This window comes from Heterocephalus glaber, unplaced genomic scaffold (assembly GCF_053883595.1).
Source record: "Heterocephalus glaber isolate CG9 unplaced genomic scaffold, H.glaber_assembly_v1.0 deba00001504, whole genome shotgun sequence".
In the NCBI taxonomy this organism is placed as follows: Eukaryota; Metazoa; Chordata; class Mammalia; order Rodentia; family Bathyergidae; genus Heterocephalus; species Heterocephalus glaber.
The window spans coordinates 52,174,970-52,196,790 of NW_028258324.1; the positions used below are offsets into that span (position 1 = coordinate 52,174,970).

Sequence of the window (21,821 nt, forward strand, 5' to 3'; positions counted from 1 at the left end):
TCCTTAATGATTATACAACAAAATAGCATTTTTATCATTTACCTAATATGTATAGGTTTGTTTCTGGGCTTCTGATTCTATTCTTTATGCTATTTGTCCATTTATGTTCAAACATAATACTGTTTTATCCTCATAACTTTAAAATATGGCCTCCTATGTTATAGTTCATGGTTTCCTATTTCTTTTCCGGAAATACCTTGAGTCTTCTTGCCATCTGAATTTTCACATAATGCTGCAAGATACACAGATAGAAGCTTTTCTGAAGTACTGATGTGAGTTAAATTCAATATATAATTGTCCAATAAATACCTGCTTCATCTAATGCTATTAATTGTTTTCATTGCTTGCATCAAACACAATGCTTATAGCAGTAATGTCAGTGATCAGAAATCCTAGATTTAAAGCTGTTTAATGTTGAAAATATCCTTAAAAATCATCATTTAAACAACTAAATTTGTAGATAATTAATTGCTACCCACAAAATTAAAGATTAGAATAGTAGATGATATGTAGCTGATAGGATTCCAGAAAATTTATTCTCTCTCCAACTCCATTAATTCATATTAAAGAGAAAAATTGGTCATCACCTGTCTATGTCCAGAGATATAACATTGAACAATGTAAGAAACAACATTTGCCCAGTGTTTTAGTGTATAACAGCATTACATGCTTACAAACAAACAACCACTAGGTACGCCTTTACTAAGCACATTTTAGGTGCTGGCAAGCTATTAGTTCAGAGAATATGGCAGTGAACAAAAAGAAGAACTATTAATCACCTTCACAGAGCTGAGAGTCTATTGGAAATAGATATCATAAAAATCTGTATCAACACAAACATTGCTAAGACTCTGGATGCCAGTGGGATATTAGGGCTATGGGGAGTATTATCTACTGTGAGATGTATGGAAATGTTTTCTGGGAAAGTAATTTTTGAATTTTGATCTAAAGTGTATATAAGAATTTTCTAGTTAAAGAAAAGAAAAGAATCAGCAAAGAAACCTATACAACTAAAGTTTAAATGGTACACAGTGTAATAACTATTATTCTTTCTTATTGACTATGAAATTTCTATTTTTCATAAAATTAAAGCACACACCATGTTCTAGGAAGTGAATGAAGCCTTTTTGCTGGAAAGCAGAGCAAAGGTGATAGTGATTTGACTCAGATTGAAGAGGTAACGAGGGTCAGTTCACCAAATAGGACCTCATGATGCATCATATTGTTTTGGAAAGACAAGAAGTTTCCCAGGAAAGAATGAAAAGGTTTCCAAAAGTCAAAGCATGGGGGATTGCAAAATCAATACACAACGTCCTCTGGAAGAGATAATGATGACTGATTCTATTGATTTTCATTTGGCAGTAAACAGCCACAGACAGTAGAGCTGACATGTCCGAGTAGCAATTAGTTCAGTGGTCTGACAATGATTCAATTTAAAAATAGAAGAAAGATGTGGAGAAAGAAAATCTAGCATAGAATAATATTTGTTAATTTGTAAAACCTTAAACTTGATGTCTACCATTAACTTATAAGTAATTAAAAGGATATATTTCTTAGATCTTTCTTTTTGTCTTCTTAAACATTGTTTTAGTTTGTTTTACATTTTTTTTCATTTCAGAAACTTTAAAACGGCCTTTCTGAGCCAGGCATGGTGGCTGGACACACCTGTAATCCCAGTTTTTAGGAAGCTGAGGCAGGAGGAGTGCCACAAATTCAAGGCCAGCCTGGAATACACACTGGGACCCTGTTAAAAAAAAAAAAGTTATTTCTAATGACCAATATGGTACTTAGACATTTTAAAGACTTAGATCCAATATGGAGACAAAATTGTCACTTATCAGAATTAACATATCACAATAATTGAAACATCAAAATTAATATTTAAACAATAAGAACATGGTCTTTGTCAGATGTGGTGGCTCATGCCTGTAATCCTAGCACCTTGGGTATCTGAGGCAGGAAGATTGAAAGTTTGAGCCCAATATGGCAACTTAGAAAATTAGGAAGACCTTGTCTCAAACTAAAAAACAAACAAACTCTCAAAAAAAAAGTCTGGAGATGTAACTCAGTTCAAAGGCCCTGGATTTAACCCCCAGTACCCCCAAAATAATACTAACAATAACAAAAATAATAATAATGTTCCTAAATACTCAGATGATCATATGTAATAAATAATATTAGTAATTTTATTACATGTGATCATCTGAGTAGGAACATTGTTATTTTTTTGTCATCTAATTATCTACTTCATATTCAAAGTTTTTAAATTGTGTCTCATACAATTTTGGTGGCTTTTTTGTCCATACCCAGATACAGTATGTGTTATGACACTGCATTATGTTCAGATTCTTTGGATAGCCTTCTTAATTTTTTTTTTTTTTTACTGATCTAGTGAACAGAAGAGTTGAACTTTCTGAAGTTGTACTATCATTTAGCTAACTCATTTATCCCTCCTCATGGATATGAGGAAATGAAAGTTAAAGAAATGAAATGAAGTTAAAGATAAGATCCCATTAATATTAAGCATTTTGGCTACAGTAGGACATAGATAGCATGTATGTCATATAGCATAACTTCACAGAGACATCTTACCTGACTGCCATATCTTCAGTGTATCTGTGATTCACCATTTGATGAATGATAGCATTCTGATCTATTTTATGTTTATATTTTCCCTTACTACAAAAAAAATTATATCTGTGGCACTACTTTGTCAGTTAAATGTTCAATCCCCCATTGTAATAGTCACAAAATGCTAGGTTGTGCTGCACTAAGATATGCAAACTCTCAGTGGTTTAAAATTAAAAATTATTTCTAATACATTCAAAGTCAGAAATATCCATTATATGATGACTCAATTACACCTCCATATCAGGCTCTCTTTCTAATCGGAAAGGCAAGAAAGAACATAATGGAAAAATTCCCACACACCATGTCGCTTAAATGTTTCTGTCTGTAGGTGACACATCTTGATTCTGTTCATGTCATGGACGAAACAAGTCACACAGCTATGCCTAAGTTCAGGTGACAAGAAGATGCATTAGTGCTATGCATTCTTGACAGAGAGGAAACAGAAATAGTGGTGATCAGCATACAGCACATTTATTAACCATTTAGCCAGTAATTTTAATGCTAACTGAAAGTTGCTATAATCACTAGTTTTACTAAAAATTTGAGTTGATAATTTTATAATTTTATTGCTTATTCTGCATGTATTAGCACATATTCTTTTGTAAAATATTCTTTTGTAAGATATTCTTTTATATTATAGTATTGGTGAACCTGAGATACAATTTCTACAGAAAGGCAGATACATATATAATTTTTTTTGTAATAACATTTTTATGTACTTGGTTTTAAAGCTGCTTCAAATGCTAAGAAATAAGTGTTTTCTGATTTTCATGCTTGTTTTAATATGTCAAACTTCCCAACCATGAAAGCCCAAGTTTACATTATCAGAATGAACTCTATGAAGTAATTACTTCAGATTATTTGAGAGGAAAATGAGAATGTAGATTCAAATAATTTTGGAAAAGGCTTTATATTATCTACCATGCTATTGGATGGTTCTAAAATACATTATAAAATGAGAGACTTTGAAAAACTGTGATGTAAAGCTGCCTGTTTATCCTTGTTCAGACCAGTATTTCTCAAATAGAATTAGTTTCAACTTTTGGGAGCTACTAGTGGAAAATGAGGTTAGGGATGGAACTCTCTTCCCTGTTCAATGTGCATGTACATCGTAGTTAAGATCTTTAATCATTTTGCATCATTTCAAGTGTTTTAGCATCATATAAAAATGAAAGCTTCTACATAAACAATTTTCAGGGACTTTTTCTATTGCAAAAAAAATTCTGCTAGATTGAATGAACTAATTTCAAATAAGATTTTTAAAATTATAACACAAGACACAATAGTTGTTTATATTGTTTTCTATATTTTAAAAAAGAATTTAGACTTCCGTATCTTTAATAGACTTTTGAAAAAGACAGCTGAAAATCATTTGTAATTATTTTTATAGAAAAATTCTTAGTATACTGAATTTTTAGTCCATGTTATAGATTGATGTTGTATAATATGTTGAAATAATTTGGTCTCCTGTATTGACAAGTATGTGAGGTTATTTTCTCTTACTAAAGAAATATTTTTTGAAGGAGGTAAACAATTTTTAAAAGAAACTGACATCTCCATATAAATGACTATTTATACCTCCATACAGAATTTCTGCAAACTATGCTATATTGACATTAGTTTTAATTATTTTATTAAATATGTTATGTAACATAATAGCTCATAAAAATGTTAAGCATTTAGTTCTATAAAATGTTCATTAAAATCTTCAACATTGTTATGCTAATATGTTTTGTTTTTCAAGGCAACTGGCATTTAAGTTTCTTTTAAATATGAAAGTTTGCTATACATTTGAATTTTTGAAAATTCAAAAATGCAACCATATATATTTTATCACTAAAGGTGATATAGCATTGCATATTAGAAATTGTTTCTATAAGTCTAACATAAGAAAAAGAACTTTTCTTCAGAGTATTACATGAACTCTCAAAAATGAACTTTATGCGAAATGTCAGGAATATATACTGATTTAATTTGCCAGTTGAAAATTGTGCATTAAGATGTAGATCCCTGCAACTTTCTTTCAGGCCATAATTACTACATTAAGATTTTCCCCCATTATTTTGTGTTGATGATAATTAAATTCACTTTAAATATTCAATTATAGAATTGAATATGTTATAATTTTCTAGAGTCTTTTAAGAAGACTGAAAAGTTTAACCATAAATGATTTGCCTGGATTATAATCTAATGAGCAGCTTTGTTTGATATATTTACTGTTTAAGCCACTGACTGAAGTGCAATTCACTGGATAGCTCAGTGATTCCAGGTAATATTTGTGAAGTGCTTTACACCTGGAGCCCTGGGTAAATGCAAGAATCATAAGAGTAAAGTGTGCTTTGCAGCACTTACAGTGGTGTCCACTGAAGACTTCTTTGACATCGTGGCAAAAAGAAACTCTCTAGCCAGCAGCTCTTATTTCTTGTGCTTGTTAGTGCTCTGTATTTATTGTCAATGGATTTCCCTTGGAGCAATCAGAGGCAAAGCAATTACTTTACAATGTTGATTTGGTCTAGAACTGGTGTACCCCCAGAAGAGCTCTGTAATAACATTCAGCACAAAGTGGTGAGCGCTAAAGCCATGTTTTGTCTTTCCATTCTGCCTCATGCTAACTTGTCATATTCCAGTTCACATGACTAGAGATTTAGTATTTTTGCTTTAGGTACTTTTCTGAATGATAGCATAGTTGATCTTAGAAGTAGAGGAACAGTAAGGGGGGCAGTCAACACTTACACTAGTTTCCTCTTTGTATTCTCTCTGCTTTCACTGTAGCATAACTAGAGAATGACAGTTTTCTCTCTTTTCACTATTTCCCTTTAGTTTTCTCATCTATAAGAAATGGGCATAAAATGTGGACATAGCAGGAGGAGGATTTACTAGGTAGTTAAATTTTATAAGATAATAAACAATACATGAAAGTTCATGAGATGATTGTGCCCAATATATAACAAATATTTTTAAAGCTAGATATGATTCATATTTAATATACAAACTAAATGAGAATTTGGAGCCACTGTACTCTGGGAAAAAATCAAATGTGGCATTTTGTAATTGAAATAATTTTCTTTGCTTTATTCCATATTTTAATTTTTATCAAATTATAAAGAACACATTACTTTTGAATAAGTGCCAATATCACATATATTTTAGACTTTTATACTTTGCCAGCAAATGCTTCCAAACAGAATATTTGCTTCAACTGACAATTTTAATTATGCTCTCAGATATCTAGTCCAATCCATGTATACTCCAGAGAACTTTCCTTAGATCCAAATACTTTGTATTCTAAAAGCATCATCACTAAGCCTTATGCATCTCATGAAATCAGTACAACTGAAAATAAATATTATTTTCCTTTTTATGAATTCCAACTCCAGAAAAAATAAGGTTATTTTTATTTTTTCTGTAAGAAGAATAAAATTCTTTGTCTTTGGATCACTTATCTTCTCTCCATATTGTTAATTTTCCCTTTTGGAAACTACTTACAAATATTTAATTCAGGAATAAAAACTTAAGTGTTTTTAATGCTGGTGAATACATTTGTGCTGCCAAAAGCAGTTGCTACTGGCTACAGGGATAATTCTTTTGGCAGAAGCTTGATTCTTATTGTTTACATATAATTAGTGAGTTGGATGTCTGTGAGAACAAGATAATTTGTGAAAATGTCTACAAATGGACCACAATTGTAGATATAGCATCAGGAATTTATTGTAAAGTATTTTAACTCACTGTATTCTGGCATTACCTCTTTTATTATCAGTAGTACTAAAGACAGCTTTATGGAAGAAATATGACCAAAAACCCCACATGAAATAGCCTTGTTACATTTTGGAGGAAGTTCCAGACTCCAAGCCTCCCCTAGTTTTATCAAACCTTCAGTAAAGAAAGATTTTTTCTTCCTGGCCCTATAATACCACCAAGTTCTCAGCAGAATATGTTGTTGGTGTATGTATTATGGTGGTCTGCTTGGGCTACCATAACAAAATGCCACAGATTTAGTGTCTTGAGAAACAGAAATGTATTTTCTCAGAGTCCTGGAGGCTGGAAGTCCAAAATCAAGGTGCAAAGAGGGCTAGTGTCCATCTGACTACTGTCCGGCTGTTTGAGTGGCAGGCAAGCCATGTTCTCACTAAATGCTCATATGGTCTTTTGATGGTATGTGCACATGAGGAGAGGGGGAAAAGGAAACAGACAGTGAATTCTTCTATCTTTTCTTATAAGGAAAATAATCCTAACAAATTAAAGGAGGCACCATTCCATCCTCATTTAACCACAATTATTTCTCCATTTACAGGCACACTGGCAGCAACTTATAAATGTTGAGGGGAAAGGAAAAGTCAGTTTATAGTAGTTCTTAGCACCTAAACTTTAGAGATTTTTTATTTCTATTAGCATACAAAATTTATATATTCAAATATAAAATAAAAATTAAATCTCTCTAGGTGTAAAATGGTACATCAACTTGAGGAATCAATTTGGAAGTTTCCTAAAAGTCAAACACAAGCTTACTCTTACTCTATGACCCAACAGTTCCACTCCCAGGAATCATGTTTTAGTGCAATGAACTTCAAAAAGCATGGTAAGTAAGAGAAGCCAAATCCAAAAGATTACTTATTGTATGATTACATGAATTGTCCAAAAACCACAAATTCACAAAGACATAAAGCAGAGAGGTTGCTTAGAGTTATATTTGGGAGTCTGAGAGACTTTGATAGGATTATTTTCAAATGTGAATTGAGGGAATTTTGAACAGATAACAGAAATATTTGAGAATTAGATTTTGGAGATGGATATGCAGCCTGATAAATTTATTTAAAACCATTGAATTGTATACTTGCAATGGATAAAATTTATGTTGTATAAATTATACCTCAACACAGCTGGTAGAAATGAAAAATCCCTTATATAAAGTATGTTTCCCTGAATTATTTCAGTACAAGATAGTTAAATTCTTGCCAGTTTTACCAAAATTTGATCCCATTCATCTCCTGAAATTATCTGTGATTCTGAAACCTGTTTCAAAATGTTTTTATCCCTACTGCTTTCAGGGAGGAAGTTCCATCTGTAAGTATAAATTTATCCTAGAGAATGTCTTCTTATTAATATAATTTAAATTTCATTTTATTACTTTACATTAAACACTTTTCCTTTTTCCTATTAAAGATCCATGGCACCTGGATCACATGGTAGATGGGCTACAAAAGAAAACATTTAATTTGTCGTATAGCTCAATTGGGCGGGGAAGTTCACTGGAATCAGAAAATTCCAGATTCAAATCTCAGCTGTACTTTATGCTGAGATATGATATTTAAATTTCATAACTTCTCTAAGTTCTTCTCCTTGTCCGTATAATATGGTTGACATAAAAATCGTTAGTATAATTTTTGCTATAATGTCTATATCATTGTCCATGTTGAGTGAATATTGTGTCTTCTAATTTCATTCCTGAAAACTACTCTTTTTTTTTCCTGAAAACTAGACTTTAATGTGATTATCTTCTTTAATGTTTTATAATGCATATTTTACTAATTAAAATTTACATTTTCTTTAGTTTAATGAAATTTCTCTCCATAACTGAAGAAACGTATTGAATAAATAACAAAGTGTAGGCAACAATAAAAAAACTGTTAAGTATAATAGGTACATAAAAATAACTTGAAGGGCAATGTAAGAAGGCAGCTCAAATAAAACATTTGTGCTATGATGTAAGTATTTTTACTCAAGGTTATGAGATTGAATAAACATATAGCATTTAATGATTAAGTGATACAGTGTGCTTACATGAGCCTTTATGGAAGAGATTGATTGGCTTCACTCTAATTCATTTTGGTGACATTTGTATCACATATAATCCAGAGAAAAGAGAGTTCTGATCATTCCTATTATTTAAAGATAGGAAAACAGAAGTCACTTGGAATTTATAGGAACAACATAATAAAAACAGAGATCCTAATCTTATTGAGATATTATACAAGTTCTTTACCATAATTCTCTCAAATTTTTAAGGTATGAATTTGCTTTTTTTCCTTTAATAATAGAGACTAACGTGATATAATGAATATATTGAAATATTTTCAATCCATTTCTTAGCATTCAGCTAAGGCTTTATGATATTTTCAGGCGTTTTTTGTTTGTCTGTTTTTTTGTTTGTTTGTTTTGGTACCAGGGATGGAACTCGGGTCCTTGCACGTGCGCAGCAGGCGGTGAAACCACTGAGCTAAATCCCCGGCCCATTTGCAGGTTTTTGTTTATGACAAACTCAACTTTTTAATCAAACATTAAATATAAATCCTTCATCAAGTGAGAGATCTGACTCTTACAGCCAATGTGTGAAACTCTTTTATTCACTAGATTTATAAATGCCTTGTACAATAGCAAAGCAAAACTAACAAACAAAAGAGAAGCTAGCCTGTAAGAAGCAAAACTTCTGTTTGGATTTTGACTACTAAATTTTTCATGAAATAAAAGCCTAATATCTACCAAATTTCATCTTACTTGACCTGAAATAGTGAGATGGACACCATACCTCAAAGCTTAATGTGGTATCAACTCGTTAGGCTTAAAAATAACACAACAATTCTCCAGTAATAAACTGAAGATAATTATATGATTTCTCTTGTGCCTGAGATCATTCTGAAAAATTATATATTTTCAATGAGTTCCCATTATCACGCATGGTAGAGTCAAGTTTCTCTAAAATTCCTTTTGTAGACACAAACATGAACTTTACTTATGTGGAGGAGGCAATGTTAGAGTGAATGAATTTTATTTTGCATATGAGTGTAAGTTAAGGTGGATTTTTATAATTTGTTGGTCACAAATCCCCCACTCTCACCTCAGCACATATCTCCCATGGGCTCCTTGTGATTCAATGATAAAATGAACTGTTACCATATACCACAGTAATACTATGTCATGGCTCCCATTTTCCATCTTCTAATTTGAAAAAAATCTAGACATGACTTTACATGTCTAGATATATATGTATGGATATACTATACATAATATATAATATATATGTAATTTGTTTCATAATTTTCCACACTTAACAGGGTGAATATTTTTATATTCCTGGAATATCTGGTGGCTATAGATGCAGGAAAAGTATTTTGCCACAGGAAGTTAGAGTTTTAATCTTAGCTCAAGAGGACCCATGAATTATAACCTTTCATAAATACCACAATCATTAGTATCAAAATTAGTAAGGAAGCTCATAGTCAAAGTCATACTATTCTTACTATTAGGAAATGGAGGAAAAGAAACAGTAAAAAAGTCATTTTACAGCATTTCACTGGATCCATCATACATATTTATATATATTCAATTGTCTGTTATGTGGAATGTACCAAACAAAGTAAAAGTGTTGTAACTGTGATATTTATGTGTGTTTCTTTCTAAATAGTGAACCCACATGTTATTATAATCTTGGGTTACACAATACGTACTTTGTGCCTTCTGAAAGAAAGTACTTTTGAAAATCACTAGAAAATCACTTTTGAAAATCACAGAAACATTCATCAGCAATTGACATTTTCTCCCACCCCTGCAATGTGGAGCAGTACTTCAGAGTTAAGTATGAGGAAACAAAGGGCACTGCATTTGCTTTAAGAAAAGCACCTTTAAAGTACTTCACTGTTAGATGAGTTTACCGTATTCCTTTAGACTACATGATTTTCTCATTTTCCATTTTCATGCTTTGGTTGATGCCTGTTATGGATGTGAAAATTTGCAGTTGTTGCCTGTGAAAGGAAAATTAATATTGAAAGGAAAGCAAATAGTATGTCCTTTGTGTGTCTTAAGTCACGTGCTACTAACAGTCTTATGTCCATTGAAAGGAGCTTTAGAAATCGTCCATTTCAGCCTCCTAATCTTAAATATAGGTAGCTGAAGTGCAGTTTTGAAATGGCTTGTCTACAGTCATTCAGCTAAAGTCTCAAATTAGTTAATACAATAGCTGAGTTGCAACTCTCAAAATGCTGACTTTCAGTCTAGTACACTATTAGCCATTCAGTATTCTTTGCCTCTCTCTCTGCCTAAATATTAGATGAGAGTTTTCTTTAGCAATAATACCATCTGTAGGTGTGACAGAGATGGACATTGTTCCACCATTCAAAGGCATAGGCAGTGGAACTCAGGAACATGCAAAAAACCTACAAGGCTCTTTTATATATAATTCTATATAAAATTACTTCTCACTGAAATGAATGAACCTTTTCTGGCAAGCATAACTTTCTGTTTAATTAAAGTATAAGTCATTTCTCCTTACAACCTTCTGAGAATAAATAGTTCTATAAAAGGGGATTTGCTTTTAGAAAATTCACTGTCAGAAATTTTGTCTAATCTCTTAACATAAAGATATTTAGTCTGGAATCCAATTTTTGCCCGGCACATAGCATTATACTTAGGAAATACATTTTTTTAAAAAATATAAATATCTCTTCAGAGAAATGCTAAGTGAAATATGCCTATATAGAAATATATACTCTTTCCCAAAATTTTACAGTGGGAACTAAAGACTTACTAGTATGGTAGTAACCAGATCCACTGTCATTCCTAAATTGACCAAAATTGGTTTCCTAATTGCAAAAGGTGTGCTGAAACGTGAGTATCACCTTAATTTGCCTCAGATAAACAGAACTAATTTTTTAAATCTTTGTTACTTCTGAAATCTACAAGTAGAATTATTTTGAAGATTATATATCTCACATATAGCAAAAGCTCAGTAAATGTTAGTATTATATATTTATTGATAAAGGCTAATATATTTTCTCCCTCTAAATTAGATTATAAATACAAAGAGCACAGTGCTAATATTACTAATTCACAGTGATGATAACATGATTTTTCTTAACAATTCATCATCAGATTTATCACAGAATTTAAGAAAAATTAAAAATTTTACTTAGATTTTAAAAGCTGTGTCATTTCTTCCCTGGATGCTATTGTGATACACTATAAAGCTTTTGTTATTTCTTGGTGATTAATAGCTACACTACAGTTTAATTTGTACTTCAATTTCCATGAATTCTATTGCTTGGTTTTCTAGTTATTAGGATGTTGAATCACTAAAGAACAAATACTGTGAACATCAGTAAGTCTCACTGGTAAATTCAATATTTTGCAATTTTGAAAAAGCAAACATCCAACATTGTACAATCAACTTGATTAAATTCAGTATTTGATTTAAAGCAGTCAGTTATTAAGGTCTTTCTTAGAAGTTTCATTCTTATTCTTAGAAGTAAATTAGAACTCATTATTTTGTAAAATTTAATTTGATCTTGAGATTGCTGTATCACACACAGATACCTAGCCAAAGATGAGCTAGATTTTAATATGTATCATTTGCTTTCTTTGTGTTTTAATGTTCTGGTAGCATGGTTACAAGAAAACCTAATCCACTTTTCAACTAGGTACTGCTCCAACTTCTCTAACCAAATACCTGAGTCTGGGAATTTAAAAACAACAGAAATTTATTGCTCACAGTTTGGAGGATGAGAAGCCCAAATTCAAGGCAGCAGCAAATTTAGTGTCTTGTGAGGAGTCACTTTCTGCTTTTAAAATAATGCCTTCTTGATGTGTCCTTACATGGCAAAGGGGGCAAATAAAATTCCCTCTGGTCTCTTTAATATGGGCTCTAATTTCATTCATGTGGTATTTATCTTCACGAAGGCCTCATAAGGTCCTTTCACCTCTAGCACCACTGCAATGGAGATTAAGTTTCAACACATGGATTTTGGAATAACACAAACATTTAGACCATAACACTGCCAAAGGAAAACCTAAGGTGTGCACAGTGAATTTTTTTATGAAGACAACTTGCAATGGTAGTCTTGTAAAGACTGAAAAAATTCCCATGATACTATAATAGACCATTTTAAAACACTCCAAAAATGATGACATGTCTTCATTTGGGGGAGCTTTACATTATAGAAATAGTTATCATCACAAGTAATAACAAATAATATCATAGGTTTTTATAATCTTTGGGATATGAAAAGAATCATAATTAAAAAGAATATTTTATTCTCCCTCTATTTTTAGTTATCTATCACTCTCTTTATGTCAAAGGGAGGGGCATATATAACCAGGGTTGGTCATGAGAATATACATCTCCTGCTTGACTTTGAGTAATACTAAAATCAACTTTCATAATTAACTAAGCTAAGTTACTATTCCTGATCCATAACCTTACTTTTATTGCATTTCATGTTTTTCATTACTTTTTTAAAAACTTTAATAATAATTATGAAAAATTACTCTATCATTTGTCATCAAAATGACAGAAGACTAAAATAAAATCCTTTAGGGAGGATTCACTGCATCAGAAATGGCATAATTATGATAAAGTCCACATTCTTTTTAAATTATAGTTATCATGATAATTGAAAACCTTAATTTGTGTTTACTAAGATGATTAATAAATCTAAAATATGTTATAAAAGTAGATTGCTCAACAATGTCTAAAAATAAGATTTGCCTGGGCCAGACACAGTGGGGGATATGGAATTATACAATTTGTTACACTGTAATATGGAAAAAGAAGAACAATCCTAGGACAGTTTATAAGTGTTTTCCAATTTGACTCTGTTACAGTATTTTATGGTAGCTTCTAATTAATTTTTCTCACAGCTCATGTTTTTGATTATATCTTTGTGCATCAACATCAATTCACTAATCTTAAATATTCTAGTCTAGTGGCAGCTTTACTTTTTAGGCTGTAGGGAGTATAATATTGGCTAGCAGTTGGTTTAGTAAAGCACAAAATTATTGAGAATCACCTTGCTTCCTCTAGGATTTTTATGCTTTCTTGGCTCAAGATATTTTTTGTGTGTGTTTGGCATGTTTAATACTCTATCTCTTAAGGTCAAGATTAAGTAATGCTTTCATTAGGAAGTACAAAAATAGGCTGCTTTTAAAAAATTTCCTATATCTGAAGTCTTTAGAACAGTGCTTTATTCCATTCCATAGATTAGACCTGCTAAAAGATTTTAAGTAAAATATTGATGTAGTTTAAAGACACTTTCCACAGAGCAATTTTTGTATAGAAACAAGAACAAAAAAATCCCTCCAAATTTGAATGAGTGGTCAAAACTTCTAGAAATTAAATTACAAGCCTTTTACCTGCTGTTTCCCATATAAAAACCCCAAATTATTCTCATGTTCACTTTCATTTGTATTAAGTAAAACTAATCTTGGGTAAAGGGGAAAAATATAATTACTTATATTTGCCTAACCTAAATTTTTTCCCCTATCAAAACCTACCGAAGTTTTTACTTCATCATTTTTCCAGCTTAAAGTGATGGTTCTTTTACTAATTTCCTATGACACACTGAATTCTCCCTCTTCATTTTGATGATCCCTTAACTTGTATTTTCATCACTTGGGTAATGCAACTGACAAGTGTGTATATGAACACTGACACATCTCATCGATATATATTGTAGTCAAGGAGAGTAATTTGCCCAAAGATCATAGCCTGCCCAGCAATTCATCTCACACCTGCCCAGACAGACACAGCAGTCTAGCACATCCATCAAAGTTCATGCTGTAAGCTCAGTGGAATTTGAAACTTACAATAAGAAAATGAGATTGACATTTTAGATTATATGCAAGGTGACATAAAGCAAACCATTACAAGGCCATATTTTAAAACAGTTTTTTGTCAACATCTGAACATTCAAGTTAGGCTAAAAATAGATATCCTTTTGAAATTCTTTTCACACTATGGCTTCAAAGAGGTTCTATATGGATTTCAAACACAATAATTTCCAAATATAACAATGTTAATGAAGTTAAAGGGAAACAATTAAGAATTTTGACTTGATAGAATGATAGGCAAGGTGTTTTTATTAAGTCTTAAATATGTAGGAAATATTTTGCAAATAGAAATCTCTAAAACCATTTAATTTAAATACAAGAATAAATTCTGGCATCGTGATTATGATAACATTTGAACATTTTAAGAATATATTATTCTCATAATAGTCTGAGTCTGAGTGTAATCCCCAGAACCACAAAAAAGATTTAGTGTATATATTTTCAAATTTTGTTCCCCAGTATGAGTACTTAAAGTAGATAAATGACAGTGTCTATCTTTTACAGATGAGAAAACTGAAATTTAGAGAGGTTAAGAAACTTCTTCCAAGTAACAAAACTGGCTACTGGAGGTACCAAGAGTACAAATTAAACCTCCGGAATGCAAGACTTTTTCACAGTTCAAGACTGCCTTCTGCTGGGTGCTGTAGTGCACACCTGTAATCCAAGCACACAGTAGGCTGAGGCAGGAGGATTGCCATGTATTGGAGGCCAGCCTGGGCTACATAATGTGTTCAAGGCCACTCTGAACTATGTAGTAAGACTCTGTCTCAAACAAGAACAAAAACAAACAAAGAAAGAATAAAATTTTTAAAAAGTAAAGAAAAGGAAAAGACTGCCTTCCATGGTTAGTTACATGTTTCAGAAAGCATTTGAGTATGGCATTAAGCATAGTATCATAGTTTCAGACTGAAATGGACCCTGCAAAACATCTGGTGTATCTTACATGATTTCATAGATAAAGAAATGAAGTTCAGAGGGAAGGAACAAAATTAAGATGAAAATGAGGGTTCCTAAAATTATCAACTTAATATTCTTTCTAGAATACCAAGCATTTCCTCAGATACTCATTTTAATATTTTTCTGTTTAGAACCTGGAGATTTATTCCTTTTTTTATCACTGTTTTAATATTTTTCCAAACAAGCTGTTCAACTCATTATTACAAATGCTTTAATTGGTTTTTTTTTCTTGGTTTTTTGATACAGAGTGTCACTTTGTAGTTTAGGCTGCCCTTGAACTCACTATGTAGCCCTAGCTGACCTCATAGTGATTATCTTGCCTCAGCCTCCTAAATTCTGGGATTACAGGCGTGCCTCACCACACCTGACTATAAATGGTTCTATCAGAAAGTGTTATTCCTAAAACTTGGATGTATTCAGTTAAAATCTAACATGAAAAATTTCTACTTTGAAATTTAAGTGAAAACCACTATTATTCTGCACCATGAGCTTACAAAAAGACTTCAAATTCTATTTTACTCTTTATCTTAACCTTGTAGATAGCAGAATTAGTCCCTGGAGCATAGTTGTACCATTATAGAAATATTATTTGAGGTGAATATGACATTTTAAATATTGATTTCAGCTTACATCTGAAAGTTTTAACACCTCCGTAGTGTAGATTACCTTTTAATAGAAATAAGTAAACCCTGTTTGTAGGTGGTCTTAGAAAATGAAAGTTTAAATAGAACTATTGATAAGATCTCAGGTATACTAACAGCTAAATCTATTTGAGTTAATTGATCTAGTTATACTTAGTATGGTCATCTTTAAATTTCACACAGACATACCACAGTGTATATTTTTGGCAAATAAATATGGCACAGTGTAGTAAATATACTATTTCAATTTTTCAAATGATTCATTTTAGGCAAATATTGTGAAACTTAAGTCTGTGCTGTTAAGAAAGAGGAAAGAGGCTACCTGAAGGGTAAAACTGGCTAATTTCTCCAGCTCAACTGCTTCACACCACAACACTACTGCCTCTCAAATATTTCAGAAGAAGAAAACATGAGTGAAAACTTTTCATACATTTTAAAACCTGAATACATATTCTCCTTTCTTGAACACTGGTTTATTACCTCCCCAGGTTTGGAAATCCAGAAGTAGAGTGCTGTTGAAATTCCATGATAGGTTATGTTTTGTTGCTATGATATTGTTCCCTTTGTTTCTTAGAGTACTACTTTTATTGATGCTGGCATAGAAAGAGTAGGCCATAAAGACTCAATATCATAATTCTTGTGCAAACACTAACAGATTTAGCAGCTAGCAAGACACTTAAGAGAGTTAGAAAAATGTGCATCTTGGCTTCACTAGTCCTTGAGATTCTTTAGCACCCTTGGATATATAATCTTAGTCCCTCTCTCTCTCTCTCTCTCTCTTTCTCTCTCTCCCTCTCCCTCTTCCTCTCCTTCCCCATCCTCCTCCCTCTCCCCTTTCCTCTCCCTCTCTCCCTCTGTTTCTGTTACAATAAAATGACTGAAGGGCGTTTTTCCTTCTACCTATGAGTCTTTTATGACAGCGTGCTCAGAATATCTGTTTGAAGTTTGGAATGTATTAGTTTTGAATCCTTTAAATCTATCATGATTTCTAGTCAAAAATAATTCATACTAATACAGCTCATTTATCCTTCAACTAATTCATTGGGCATTCACTGCAGAGAAGACTTTCCAGGCCACAATATGGAAAGTACACTCATCATACAGCATGCACTGACAGGATGCAGTAATAATATTGGTTTAATACTGCATTCTCTTTCAACAAGCAAGAATTAATGTGCTCCTTCTTAAGAGGAACTATTTCATTAGGCAATATGTGGCCTTCGGTTGAAGTTTATTATTCTAACAATTACTCAGAGAGATGGAAAAAAATGATTACCTTAGTCTTTTTATTGCCTTTACAATGAACTTTTGTAGCTGCTAGAGTTACTAAAATGTCATAATATTCCTTAAGTTTGGCCTATAAACTATCCAAAGGAGAACCACTGGGGCATTTGATAGGTTTCATGCTATGACCACAGATCTTTTTTATTAGCTATTGTTTGCTCTCTTATAATAACCTTAAAAATAGCATTATAATTTAACTCTATATTGCATTTGGCTTTTACTGCCATTCATAGGTTTTCATTTTTCACGAACAAAAACTAAGATTGTCTAAAAACTGCAGCCATACCACATGAGAGTGAGTTTGGTTTTGTTTAAGTGAGCACAGAATAAATATCAGCAAAAATACAGTACAAAGAAACATTAATGAGAGGAAAGAAAATTACACTTCATGCCATTCTTGTCAGTTAATGCTGTTTCTGTATCCAAATCTTAGTTAAGATTTCTGCCTCTTTTTCATGATTACTGTTCCCTTGACAAGGGAACTTCCTTATGTTTTTCCTTGATAACAATGTCAGTGATATTTGGAAAAGAAAACAAATTTTTTCTTTTGTAAAAACTACCAGACTGCCTCAGTTTTCTGTTTGGTATAATGAATAGCTAATGACCAAGAAAGACTTGAGTGCAATAAGAAAACACTTGTATGTCTGGTTTTGTATTTTTTCAGATACTGAAATTATGGCTTAATAATCAACATTTACTAAAAACAGTTATTATTTATTAAGCATTTACTATAGGGCAGGCATTATGTTATATATTTTAATATTCATTATTTTTGGTTGGTATTATCCCCATTTAACCAATGAGGAACAAAACCTTAACATTTCGCCTGTAAGAGGGTTAAACAAAGTCGTAGAGAATATATTATTCTATTATGATTTATTAACAGTCATTAATATCAAAACATGTCATATATTTTTGTATTTTCTTATAATTCCCAAAGCATTTACACAAAAGGAAAACGTATAGCTTAAACAAAGTATGAGTTACTTCAGGTTTTGATTTATTACTTGTTTTGATTTTCATGTAAATTAATGATACTAAAGACTTTGAAATCATGAAAGTCAATTTAAACCAAAATACCATAATATATAACATCTAGAGATGTTATCCTTTCATAACTACAACAGCTATCATGACATAAGTTGTGTCAGGGTTCAAAAACTTCTATGATCTTTCAGTGGAAATTACCTCTAAAACTCTCCTTGTATCCTTTAGAATGTCTCATTTATTTTTTTTCTTAGATTCTTTTTTTGGTACATTTTAGGCGTACAATACATTTACATTTATCATTGGGTACTTGTACCTTTACATGATGTATCTTGGTTCTTATTTTTTCCTCATTTCCTGTCTTCCCTTCACCCCTTCCACCCTTCTCTATTTACAAAGACTTTGTTTCCATTTTTTCCTTTCCCTTCTTTCCTTTCCCTTACCCCTCCTACTTCCCCTATTTCTTTGGACCTTTTCTTCCTATTTCCCATTATCAATTATTTATTTTAATCATTATTTACACTTTTATTTTTTCACACCAGAGAAACTATTTGGTATTTACATATGTGTGTCCTATTTATTTCACTTAAGAGTATGTACTCAATATGCATCCATTTAGCTATAAATGTCTCTAGTTTCTCATTCTTTATGGCTGAGAAGTACTCCATTTTATAAAAGAACCACTCTTTCTTTATCCAGTTTCCAGTTGATGGGCACTTGGGCTGTTTCCAAGCTTTTGCTATTACAAACTGTGCCGCTACAAACATGGGTGCACAATATATCACTGTGGTGTGATTCTTTTAATTTTGGGGGGAAGATACCCAGCAGGGGAATAGCTGGGTTAAATGGGACCTCTAGTACTAGTTCTTTGAAGTATCTCCATACTGATTTCCACAGTGGTTGCACCACTCTGTACCCCCACCAACAATGGAGAAGGGTTCCTTTCTCCCCACAACCTAGCCAAGATTTGTTGTTGTTTGATTTCTTGATAGCAGCCATTCTTTCTGGGGTGAGGTGGAATCTCAGTGTTGTTTTCTTCTGCATCTCTCGAATGACCAGTGATGTGCAACATTTTTTCATATGTTTATTTGCTGCTTTTACTTCTTTGTCTGAGAAATGTCTGTTCATTTCAGATGCCCATTTTTGAATTGGGGCTTTAAATTTGGGGGGGTCTGATTTTTTTAAGTTCTTTGTATATAGAATGTCTCATTTATTAAGGATGAGAACATTTTTAAACTTATTAACAAATGAAATTATAACCACAAAGTATTTAATGTCCTGTTTGTAAAATATTCAGCAAATATTTAAATTTTTAAACTACTGTTGCTAATATTAATATGTTAAGGCCAAGTTTGGTGACTACTGTATATTGAATGGCCAGAAACACTATGTGTTTACTGCACTGGGAATAATAAGATGGATTCCTTTATTTGGCTTTGGAATGTCTCTAGAAGCAACTACAAAGGAGAAAACTTTAAAGATTCTTGTTTAGTAGTAATATGCTGTGAGTGAATAATTTCCCAAGTGATACAATGAAAAATGCTATCCATTTGGATGTTTCAAACCAATCTGTTTTTTAAAGCACACTTTTCAGTGCTTGATAAGCATTTTAGAATTGATAGTATAAAAATGTGATAATAGCAGACATATATACTTTGTAGCATGTCAGGCATTTTTAATTTTACATCAATTTATTTACTAATTACAACTTTATGATCTATTATCATCCTCATTTTACAGATTAAGAAGGAGGTATAGCTAAAATGTAACTTGCCCAAATTAGAGAGCCAGAGGTGATAAAGCTAACATTTGAAGCTAAGCAATCTGTCTCTAGTGTTTGTGCTGAGTCAAATCTGGGGCCAATCAACAATAACCACTTTCAAGTAAGAACTACATCAAATGATTTCATGAAACTGAATAATTAAACTTAATTAAATTGATTTTTAAGTTATTTTTATATTTTAATTGAAATTAATAACACATTAAATTTGTTTTTATTAAACAGACTTCCCACTAACAAGAATTTACAACACTGTTCTGAAAAATATATGTTATGTATAAATGGAATAATGTGGGGATATCTGATTATTTTTGACACTTTGGCACTTTGAAAATTCCATAGAAATTTTCCGGCATTTTGACAATTTATCTTTCTTTACATATTTTCTTATTTTAAAAGTACTACATACATGAAGACTGTTAAAAATAAAAAAATGTCAATTTCCCTATTCTCAAAAACTCAACTGAAAAGAAAAATATTATCTCACAGGTCAAAAGAGAAATTTAATTCAATTAGAGAGTAATTTTGAATATTCCTAGAACATATGTAAACCAGTTCATTATTCTGAGCAACTAGTTCCCTCCAGATGTTTAAAAAAAAAAGCAATTAAATACTAAACAATAGAAGAATATTTTAAATGTATTACTCAGGAGTGATGTTTTGTTTTAAATTTTTTAAATGTATAGTGTTGCTTATGACTTAATATTTGTAAATTTGAATTTTTTCCTGAGGGAGTGAAAAAATAATTGAACTTTCTTCCCCTATTACATATGTTCCACAGGTTTCAGCAAAAATGTTAATTACTTTTTACTTTTTTGGAAATTAAGATATTCTTTGAACTTTTTTTTGGATGAATCTGAAGTTGTGATACAATAATAACCTTCGTTATTGAAAGAAAAAGTTTATGATTGTCTCAGAAATAGTATTTATTTGTATGAATTTAAGTCAGCTCTTTTTCTATGTAAGTTGTTACCATCTGTTATCTTTCCTCAATGATAATTTCAGACTTAAGGGGACTTGTTAAAATAATGTTAACATGTGATATCTATTGTTATATATTAAGATGATGAAGGTTGTATCACATATTTAGATTTCATTCTTAATGAATCTTTAGCTCGTTTAGAATTTTTCTTGTTTTCTCAAAGAAATTAATCACTAGGAATCCTAGGTAACCTCATCCCTGGAGATTTGCACCCCAATTTTATAAACTATTTCAGAAAAGTCTAAAGATTTGAAGCTTGCTAGAAATATATATCTAAATTCTTTTAGAATTACTTAGGAAAAAAAATTTTGTTCAAAAAGTCAGTTTATATATACTTAATCACTACTAATATTAAATATTTTTTTAATTTTTCCTGATTTTTAGAGAATGAATCATAAAAATATCAGTGATTGTATAACAAGCTTAAATTATTAAATTTATTTCTGTTCTGATTTTATTATAATGCAACATTTTTCTCATGAAATTTCTTCTGAAATTATGTTTTATTAACTTCAAGGGAGTTCAACAAGAGAAAGTTTTTAATCAATGATTTCTTTTATTAAAGAGTTACCAAAAGAGATCATTTTCCTACCTTTGGAACATTGCTATTTCAGTATTTAAGCATAATTTTAATTACTGAAGCTTGGTGGAGCAGGAGTTGCTGAGAGAGGGAAATGTTGCTGAATTAGAACTTGAACTGGAGTCAAGAGTTAATCATTTTTAGAAATTGTGCTGGCTTTTTATTGGTGCTTGGTCGAAACTGCCAGAAGCACATTTCCATCTTAACCTCATAAGAGAACACTAGTTTATGACTAAACTGAAAGTGGTAGATAATGAGTAGTATGCATAAATGCCATTTCTGGAATTACTTTGCTGTTTTCTGCAGAAATATTTTTTTCTAGTAATGGAAAGCCGATCCTCTTATCCCATGGGTTCTATGGAGAAAACTAACCTATCTTAG

General features: G+C 31.6%; 1 protein-coding gene across 11 annotated transcripts in view; it reads left to right on the forward strand.

The window, feature by feature from the left end:
• The window catches only part of Naaladl2 (N-acetylated alpha-linked acidic dipeptidase like 2), an 891,856-nt gene that overhangs the window by 751,399 nt on the left and 118,636 nt on the right, over positions 1-21,821 (forward strand). Inside the window, exon 13 of one of the 11 annotated variants that reach the window (XM_087186988.1) lies at positions 7,074-21,303. The exons of the other annotated variants lie outside the window; for them this stretch is intronic. Within the exon in view, the coding sequence (XP_087043114.1) occupies positions 7,074-7,079 (6 nt within the window). The 3' untranslated portion in view covers positions 7,080-21,303. Of the gene's footprint in view, positions 1-7,073; positions 21,304-21,821 lie in introns of those variants that run through there. 11 annotated transcript variants of the gene reach the window in all.